Raw genomic sequence first — 10,479 nt, 5'->3', positions numbered from 1 at the left:
TCCAAGGATATGACGTTATGAGGCACAATTCCCCCAGTTTCTTGAGTGGTGTTAGCAGTTAAGCACGTAGAGGCAAAAGAGCTCGAGGGGGAAAGCTAGAGTGTAATCCTATCACTTGAGAAATCCTTAGTCATTTGCTCAGTTTTCCATGTTTTTACATAGAATACAGCATGGGCTATGGAGTCAGGAAACTGTGCAACCTAGTTCTGACACTTGCTGTGTGTTTACAGACAAAATAGTCCTCTGGGCTTCAGCTTTCTCAACTATTAAATGAAGGTTGTATCTATCTCTCAGGGTTATACGAGGATTAAATGCAATAAGTAAAAAGCATAGCAGAGTAACATATACTACTCAACAAATGTTAGCTGCACCCCTTTGCCTAAGCATTATTACCAAGAGTCCTAAAAGACCTTAAGCCTATAAAAAGAATGTGATAGAAAAAAACCCCACAAAATTCTTACAAGTTATAAAAATAATATAGGAAGGTCTGAATGAAAACGCTGTAAAATATGTAAGTCCAACAGGTCAGTTGGCTAAACCAACTGTAGTAATGAAGTCAAAGTTTGATGTTCATATTCCTTCATTTTTGTTCTCACAAGGTATGTTATTGTTAAAATTTGCAGACTCCTTTGTTTAAAAAGGAGCCCAATAATTAAACTGGTGTTAAAACAAGGTCCAGAGGTTTTACAACTTCGGAGTAGAGCTAAAACTAGTACTCTTGCAACGTGAATAACAGATTCATTGAATTAAGATTCTCTCTCTTTTCTTTCAGTACCAGTATTTATGATGCAAAAATGAAAGTCCAAAAACTTGGTGAGGATAAAATGTTCCCACAAAGTATATAAAATCTATAAATACTAAAAGAAGCTGGAAAGAATTCAAATGAGATCATGAGAAGTTTGCTTCAAGTTTAATACCTTTTTCCTTTTAAATAACAAGTTAGAACAGCTCCATAAACACAAAATTAAGCCTCTGATACTATACTCACACACTCAAAGGATGAACAAACTTCAAAAATAACATATTTTTCTTTGACAAAATCAGTAAATTGGCAAGCTTGTCAAAGAATCATTTCAGTCTAACATTTTACTTAGAGGATAAATATTTGTCAACAACCTGTAAATAGTATAAATGCTTTTCTCAAAATGCTAAGTGAAAGAAGCCAGGCACAATAGATTACACATTGCATGATTCCATTTATATGAAATTCTCAAACAGCAGAACTAATGATAGAAAGCAAACCAGTGTTTGCCAGGGGCCAAGGATAGGAGCAGGGGATTGACTGCAAAAGGAAAAATGAGACGTTTTCAGGGTAAAGAAAGTGTTCTGTATCATGATCACTGTGGCAGACAGACAACTGTATATACGTTTTCAAAATTCACTGAATTTGACACTGAAAATTGGAGAATTTTGTGAAAATTATACCTCAATTTTTAAAAAGTTAATACATAATAAATCAACATGCATTTCAAAGAATCATTTCAGTCAAAATATTTTACTTGGTAGACAAATATTTATTTGTAGAAAATCTATAAATAATATTTTTTTCACAATCACACTGTTTACTTGCTGCCATGTTTATTATAAGGAATAGCTTTTCATTTTCTTCTAGAAAAACAAGCAAAACCAAAAAGTGCTTGGAAAGTGACCTTGAATGCAATTTAAAACCCTACAAAAATGCTGTATAAACTCAGTATACTAATGCAGTACTTGGCAGATCTTTGAATATTTTTTCCAGAACATAATAGTATACCAGAGGTTGCAAATTCAGGTCATACAAGGGCCAAATGGATGACATAAGTAAGCAGCATGGCGGCAGTGGTACTGTGGCAAAGTGGAGAGCACAAGGCTCTTCCCAAGTGAGCCACCACCGCTAGGTCCTGCAGACTGATGCCAGGAAAGAACAGAGGCCTCTGTGTAGCCAGAGCCTCTGATGTTTAAAAAGAAGCAGAAATCTGGACTTTAATGTGAAATATCCCCATTTTTTAGAATAATGGTTCTAAATGTTTTTTACAACACTGTATGGGTCACACAAAACACATCCATAGACAGGATTAAGACCTCTGGTCCACGGTGTATGTTTTCTGAACTTTTTCAATAGCATGGTCCTGCCATTTTTATAACCGCTTACCACTTAATTTGTATAGTCTAGAATAACATAGAATGTTAGTGCAACTCAAGTAAAATTCATCTTAAAATTACATGAAGGCTAGTCACTTCTGGTCCCTTACTGAAAAAAACAAGTCCTGTTTATATTCTAAGAATACGGGTTGGTAACAAAATAAAAAAATGAGTTCGAATGAAGGGAAAAGTGGTGAGGAAACAATGAAGAAACCACTACTTTAATCAAGATCATAGTCAGCTTCCAGACTCCAGAGCAATAAAATAATCCACATGCTGAAATTTGAGAACTTCATTGCCCCAACTAGTCCAACCTGGCTGTAAATTTCGAGCAAACAACTCCAAATATTCCCCATCTGGCTTGATGTAGTCTTTTAAAACCTCTGTTTAAAAAAGAGAAAAAACACAAAAATTATTATTGAGGAAGGAATCCACTTCCTTTTAGCAGTTAAGAGTAGAAAGGAAGAAATGTTTCATTTTGTTCTTAAAAGACAGCAAATTAATTTCAAGGATTTCATCACAGGCTTTACTATTTATAGTTAGAAAGCCATTTAAAATAAGTACCCTTGAGACCGGGAACAATACCATCTGAACTTCCATAGTCCTGGTTTACTGGTTTCATTTGTAGATGAGAAATGAGGACTTTAACACCTACTAGGTGACTTTTCAGTTTTCCAATACTGCTGATATATCTCCTGAGTACTAACTTTATTTATTTATTTAATTTTTTTTTTTTGAGACAAGAGTCTCGCACTGTCACCCAGGCTGGAGTGCAATGGTGCAATCTCGGCTCACTGCAGCCTCCACCTCACGAGTTCAAGCGATTCTCCTATCTCAGCCTCCCAAGTAGCTGGGATTATAGGCGCATGTCGCCACTCCCAGCTAATTTTTTGTATTTTAGTAGAGATGGGGTTTCACCGTGTTCCCCAGGCTGGTCTCGAACTCCTAACCTCAGGCAATCCACTTGCCTCGGCCTCCCAAAGTGCTAGGATTACAGGCAGGAGCCACCGCACCCAGCCAATTTATTTTTAATAAATATAATCCATACATGAAAAAGAGCTCTAAAAAAAATTCAAAAACAACCCATTTTAAAAAAAAATAAGATAAAAGTCTCTCTGCAATATAAACTTTAATAAAATAATAATAAATGAAGAGCTGGATATAGACAGAAATACTGAGAACAAATAACTAACATTTAAATAACTAGCCCCTTTAGCAGTAAGTTGGTAGCACTAAGAACATTTCTTCATTTTCAAATTATAGATCCTTCTTTACCTAAAATTTCATCATGGTATTTCCACAGTTAAGTATTCCTTGTATTATTCAATGTGTTAATAACTACTGAACATTGTATTTTGTTGGGGAAAGAGCTGTTAGGCTAAAGAGCTGTTGTCTACACTAAAAGAAAAGAAGAACACAGAAACTTTTTGAAAAGCACATGTTCACTCAATTGGACGACAAATACTTAAATCAATTTAATCTTGATCATGCTGCTGGTTAGGAATTTGGTATAAAATTCAGATAAGAAAAATCACTAGAAAAGGTAAAATATGGTTCATAATTGCTATGTAAGATTGCGCTTGGAAGAAATCTATCAAATTCCTTTAGGAATGATAAGGGTTCTTTAGGAATACTAGAGACAGGTAAGGTTTAAAAGAGAATATATCAAATATTTTAGGTTTCATCATGTTCTTCAGTTGCTCTCACAGCAAAATACTTGTTCATCTGTCAGAAAGTACTGGTCCTGTTTAGCAAAAATCAAAGAAAAATTAAAAGGTTTCACTGTCTGTAATTCAAGTGAACTCAAATTTGGGCTTTGATGGGTTCTAGGAGATACTAGCACAAAGGCTTCTAACCCTTTCCTAAGCACATAAATTAAATGCTACTTACCTTGAAAGAGAAAGATTTCCCTAGAGTCTTAGAGGACAATAACCCTACATCATTTTCTTCCCATGAATTTAATGCCTTACCAGCCTCAATTCACTTTTAATGTGGTCTAAGGTTACACTGAAGAAAGGTTTTGTTTGTTTTTGTTTCATTTGTTCAGATTTTTGGTACGAAGATGTTAGCAATCCTATTTTAGAAATTTAAACTGGAGTCAGCCAGTCAAAAATGTTTCCTCTTCTGAGCGCCCACTATAATCAGTGTTATAAAACTTAACAAAGGAAGCAGAATATCCATGTTTTATGAGAGTTTACAATCTAATAGAAAATAATGGCCAGGTACTTGGATGGAGTGGAAAAATACATACAACCTAAACCCATTTACTGCCATCCTATTTTCTCAATGTAATAAGTTTTTGCATGGTTCTTTTCCTTTCTAGTTAAGAAAAACAGAATATTAAGTTGTGTTTTTATAACGTTAACTACAATTGTTTTATTTCAAAATAAGGGAGAAGAAATAAAGGCAAATTAATAAAAATGTATTATTCTGGTTTTTAAATATTAATTTAAAAATAAATGGGAATGTATAAATTTAGACATGAGTAGGACACATAAACTTCAACAATTACATAACATCTGGAGTTAGTAAAACACACTTTAACCAATGGAGAGGATGCAATCTGTGCACAGCTAGTCATTTCCTTTTTGCTCTGAAAGCATGGGGCAGGAGTAAGAGAGAAGTGGCCCAAACATCAGTGTATATAATCCCATCAACTAAACTTCACTCTTCAGATGGAAACTGTTCATATGTAAAGCAGTAAAAAGCAGTGGAAATTCCTCTCAGGTAAAACGTGAAAGCTAAAATTTTGATTTAAATACTTTATTTCATGATTTTCCTACCTTAAATCTTCAAACAATATCACTTTATAATGTTAGGTTGTAAACCATAGCTATTGATAGCTTATCTTTCAATCGGAGAAAATTTCAAAACTTATGCAAATGTATCATTTTGAAATGCCATATGCTACCAATGTGGTCTCCTACATTTTGCAGCAGAAATAACCAATTAAACTTAAAAAAAATAAAATCAGGGTGTTTCTAGATACAAAAGAGAAAACATTTCGTTTTATGAATTTGCATAAAACGGTTTAAGAATATTTAAATGTAAAAGCTGTAAGCATTATATACAGAACATATATCATCCCAAACCCCTAGAGTTATGATTTCAGGGTAAAATATACTGCAGAAATCTGCGAGATGCTTTCTGAAATATATAGAAACATGAACTATACTAAAAATATATATAGTAACATGAACTCAAAAATAAAATATTACAATATTTCCCATCACTACTTAACCAAAACATAAGATTTTTTATATATATATATATATATGGAGTTATTCAGATGTTTCCTCCATAATCTAACTTTTGTTTTTAAATGTTTTCAATCCTAAAAATGTGTTTGTGCTGCTCTCTACTGGGAATGAGGAAGAACTGCATTTCAAAGATACAAGCTGTAATGCTTTAGGGCAAGACTCATTTTTATTCACTATTTTAAAACCTGTCTCCTGAGGCTCATCTTTAAATATAACTTATTTTATTTTAAAGGAATTGATAAATAGTTTACTATCATTTCAGAATGAAAAGTTTGTGGTCTTAGCTTTTGAATTTTTAAAAGAAAAAAATAAGGTTTGAGACAAACACTAGCTTTGTTACCAAGTGATAAAATTCAAATGAGAGGAATACATATACATATATAATCAGGTATTACTAGTGCCAAGTATAATTTTTTTTTCATGAGGAACAATGCAATCTCACTTTTCATTTGAGTTATACATTAAAGCATTAAAGGTCTATGACAATCCAAAGCATAAGGCAGTCGATTATTCACTGAGAATCCTTCTTAGTCAAAGAATGGATTATCAGGTAGACATCTGTACATGTCTCAAATGAAGTAATACTATAAACACCCTTCTAGAGGCTGGGTGCGGTGGCTCATGCCTGTAATCCCAGCACTTCGGGAGGCCGAGGCGGGCAGATGACTTGAGGTCACAAGTTCGAGACCAGCCTGGCCAACACGGCGAAACCCCGTCTCTACTAAAAATACAAAAATTAGCCAGGCATGGTGGCACGCGTCTGTAGGCCCAGCCACTCAGGAGGCTAAGGCAGGAGAATCGCTTGAACCCAGGAGGTGGAGGCTGCAGTGACCCAAGATCAGGCCACTGTATGTAACAGAGTGAGACTCCATCTCAAAAAAAAAAAAAAAAAAAATTAAAAAAGGACCCTTCTCCATAAACTATTTAAGATAACAGAAATCCTAAGTGCTAGCAATAAAAATTCTCTAGGAATTTGTATTCACTTTCTACATATCCCAGTTCATGAACTGCCTCATATTCTGCAAGGTAACATAAGCTCCCTGTAGTTTTCCTGAGTGGCAACTTGTAGCAGTTTTTTGTTGGTAGAAATTACCAAACTAATAAAATATGTATTCCTGAAGAAATTCTTTGAAAAGTAAACTTTGAATATCAAATTCAGTATCTCTCAAGGACTTATATTTCTATGTTTTTAAACTCTGACTTAAAAAATTTAGCATTCATTAAGCTTCTACCACATGCTACGGAACTTTAAATATAACTAATTCTCAGAACTCTAGAAGACTAAATATCATTATTCCCTCTTTAAATGAGGACTTTGGTATAGAAAAATATTTGAGTGACTTGCCCAACTCCCAGAGCCAGGATTCAAAATCATGTTAGTCCATTTCTAAAGCCAAATTCCCCACTATTCCCTGCTGCATAGTTTCATTGAATGATAAACATTATACTAAAGCATTAAGACTAGTGAGAATTTGCAGGCTGCAGCAATTACCTGTCAATGTTCCAGAAAAGCAACAATACCTTTAAAAAAAAGTAAAACTGAGAGCCACTAACCAAATATCAAGGGACTTCTATCTCTCTGACTACTATTCTGAGTTCCTGGTTTTAGAACAAGCAAGGGATAGAGCCCCAGTAGTAAAATAAAGGGTCTAGCTGAACTGCATCCTCAGATGCCCATCAGCATTCTTTGTGTCAGCCCAGTGATGGGAAGCAACTGATAGCAAGGGGAATCTAAAAAATGGTATAACTGGAAAAGCTGAGTAACATAAAACTAATCTATTCTCTATTTCATAGAGATAGAGAAATTCTGCTATGAATTCTGCTATAAAGTTTTAGAATATTCATTAACAACCTACGTCTGACTTAATTTCCGAATCTGTAGGCCGTCAAAGCCAAAATGTACTCTTTTTTTCAAATTTGACAAAAGTGATAACAATTCTATTTTATAAAAACATACCAGCAAGCGGTGGCTTATGTGAGTGAAGAGTACAGGGCACGCTGACAATTAATTTGTGGTCTGGAATGGGGAGCACGTTTACATCTGCATTCCTAATTAAACAGAACAAGAAAGTAAACTATATTTTAAAAAACAACTTTCTATATATAAGCCGCAGCTGCATTGATTTTTGTTCTCTTTCTGTATCTGATTTTAACACAAATTTCACAATCAATGAAAGAAATTAACAATTTAAGTATTGAGACATTCCTATAATTTCATTTTCTATAATAATGACAATTACACACCAGATAAAACAAAATATAGTTTCCTGTGCCATACCATCCATTCTTTTCTACACTGGACCATTTTCAGATTTTCAAAAACATAAAAATTTTAAAAAGTCAATGATTACTAAGCTAATCATTTTTAAAAGCGTAAAAATTAATACATGTATATAATTTTGAAAAATCACCTTTCCTACCTCAATGGTAGAGCAGTTTTTTCTTGAACTCTCCCCAGTATAAGACCTTCATAGGGCTTTTTGTGTGGAGAATCTAATGGGAACACAAACTCTCCTGAATTGGTTATCTGATAGGAAGGAGCCAACAAAAGAGGGTTATTTTTTCCCATCACTATAGAGCTTCCACACACACACAAAAGAAATTAAACCTCCAGGCTAGTGATGTTCAGTAAAAATACTATGTGAGCCACATTTATCATTTTAAATTTTCTAATAGAAACACCAAAAGAAGTAAAAAAAAATGCAATGAAATCAATTTTAATTATATATTTAATTCAATCTAACATACCTGAAATACTGTCATTTCAATATGTAATCAATTCAAAAAAGTTATTGAGATATGTTACATTTTTTCTTTTGTACTATGCCTGAAATCCAAAGTGTATTTTATACTTAACAGTACATTTCAGTTTGGACTAGCCACATTTCAAGTGCTGAAGTGTCACATGTGTTAGTGGCTACCATATTAGACACTGCTTCTATAAGAGATTTTTTTAAATATCATATAAATATTTCAAATATAACTTCATTATCATCTTGCACATAAAACAATCTCTACTCTTAACTAAAATTGATTCCTGGAAACCATGTCATCAGTAATTTATTAGTTCATGCAAATAAACTAATAAATGAATTACTAATGAACTAATAAATGAATTAGCAATATGACTAAGTAGATCATAATAACACATTTCCCTTTACTTACAGGAAATAGTATCATTAAACATCGTCAAAGCCAAAATTAATAAGGATAGAAAGTGGGTGGTTGATAGACAATACCTAGTCCAGAGACTGGCCCTTGGCATTATAAAATTAGAAATTCAATTTCACATTTCACCCTGGGATGATCATACTCTCAAAGACTCATTTAAGCTAATCAAACTAAAAATAATTTAAAATATCAATTCATTAATTTACCATGGGAATATATATTTTCACTGTCAGAATACTGATATCTGTGAAACCCTTTATCCGATATCAATGTACCTAAACAACCAACTCAGTAATCAGAAAGTCTTTTATCTCCTCTAGGGCCAATCAGACAGCATCTCCTACAAAAAGTGCTGTATAAATACTGGCACATTGGGTAGTTTTTATACTCAATGCACATTACTCCTCCTATCATAACAATATGTATAATTGCCTAATAAATGCTTCATATAACATAATAGATGATATTTATGTTTTAAATTCTGGTCTTATCATACCATTTCTTAGAACTGATAACTACTACAGATTAATAATCTTAGTTTCTATGTATTAACATTTTACTGGGTTTGATTTCAAAAGGTGACCTCCTCCTGACTTTGGTCCCAATTTCTGACTATAAAAGAACTATCATAATAGGCAAGACGGAACGGGGTAGTATACTCCTATCACAGTCCTATACCAAATCAACCAACACTAAGACCAAAGTACAGCATGAAAACAAAGATACAACTGTAAGTCCTTGTCAAGTCCCATAATATAGGTATAAATAAACAATACACACTTGTCCCCCCTTATCCACAGTTTCACTTTCCAGGGTTTCAGGTACTCATGGTCAACCGCAGTCCAGAGATAGGTAAGTACAGTACAGTAAAATATTTTGAGAGAGACAGAGACCACATTCACATAACATTTACAGTATATTGCTATAATATTCTATTTTATTATTAGTTATTGTTTATCTCTCTATTTATAAATTAAGCTTTCTCATAGGTATGTATGTATAGAAAAAAAATTATATATGGGGTTCAGTACCATCCATGGTTTCAGGCATCCATTAGGGGTCCTGGAATGTATCCCCCCAAGGATAAGGAGAACTACTGTACACAGCTTTTAGAAGATATTCCAGTAGATGAAAAAGTATACACAAAGCCATAAAAAGTATAACTCTACTGTGTCAAAAATGAGTAAGCTTGCAATATAAACATTAAACACTAAAATAATAGCTTGGATTATCTTTTCAAAATTTAAGAAGGCATTTATATAAATCATCTAAATAGTCAATGTATCTTTAAAAGGAAACCTGATGAACTCTAAATTGATGCCTTATTTTTCTGTATTTTTTGGTAATCTTGTAGCATGCAGAGATATTAAAGATCATTCAACCAATTCTAGAGTTCAAATCATTTCTTTCAAAAATATGCACAGCAGCACAAAAGGCACTGAGGACCTAAGTTAAGATTTAGAGCATAAAAGGTTCTTGGTTCTGGCATCTTCCCATCCCCTCCACAATGGGTTACTTTGCTATTCCTTGCCCTCATCCCCCACAAAATAAGAAAAAGAAATCACAAAGGGTGGTTGAAACTGTGAGTATATAAAGGGAAGAAGATGAAGAGTAAGACTATTTCTATGTTTGGTGATACACAATTCCCCAAAGTTTTTGTTTGTTGTTTTTTAAACTACAGACATAATCAGAGCTTTTAAAAATTTCATCCTGATATCTTCCTGACTGACTCCCCAAAGCCAGCAGTTTGAGGCCCCATTACAAAAATACATACAAAAAAAAATAGCCTTGAGAATAAAAAATATAAAAGTGGTAAGCAGCAAAGCAAAAGTCTGAATTAGCCCATGTTGAAGGAGTACAGCAGTGACATGTTGAGCATTATAAAGTAGATGCTACCTTTACGTGACTTCTATCAAGCCGTATTAAC

At 33.6% G+C, this 10,479-nt stretch overlaps 1 protein-coding gene across 3 annotated transcripts in view; it reads right to left on the bottom strand.

The window, feature by feature from the left end:
- Positions 1–888: 888 nt before the first annotated feature.
- METTL4 (methyltransferase 4, N6-adenosine) overlaps positions 889–10,479 on the bottom strand; it is a 32,205-nt gene continuing 22,614 nt past the window's right edge. For 2 of the 3 annotated variants that reach the window (XM_002828087.4, XM_009252274.4), the window contains 3 exons: positions 7,802–7,908; positions 7,339–7,430; positions 889–2,504 (listed from right to left, as the gene is read on the bottom strand). In XM_002828087.4, coding sequence (XP_002828133.1) covers positions 2,359–2,504; positions 7,339–7,430; positions 7,802–7,908 — 345 coding nt within the window. In that variant the 3' untranslated portion in view covers positions 889–2,358. The remainder of the gene's footprint in view (positions 2,505–7,338; positions 7,431–7,801; positions 7,909–10,479) is intronic. The other variant, XM_009252276.3, reaches the window with a different exon arrangement.

The sequence above is a fragment of the Pongo abelii genome, chromosome 17 (assembly GCF_028885655.2).
Source record: "Pongo abelii isolate AG06213 chromosome 17, NHGRI_mPonAbe1-v2.0_pri, whole genome shotgun sequence".
In the NCBI taxonomy this organism is placed as follows: Eukaryota; Metazoa; Chordata; class Mammalia; order Primates; family Hominidae; genus Pongo; species Pongo abelii.
This window is presented reverse-complemented; position numbering and strand designations above follow the sequence as displayed.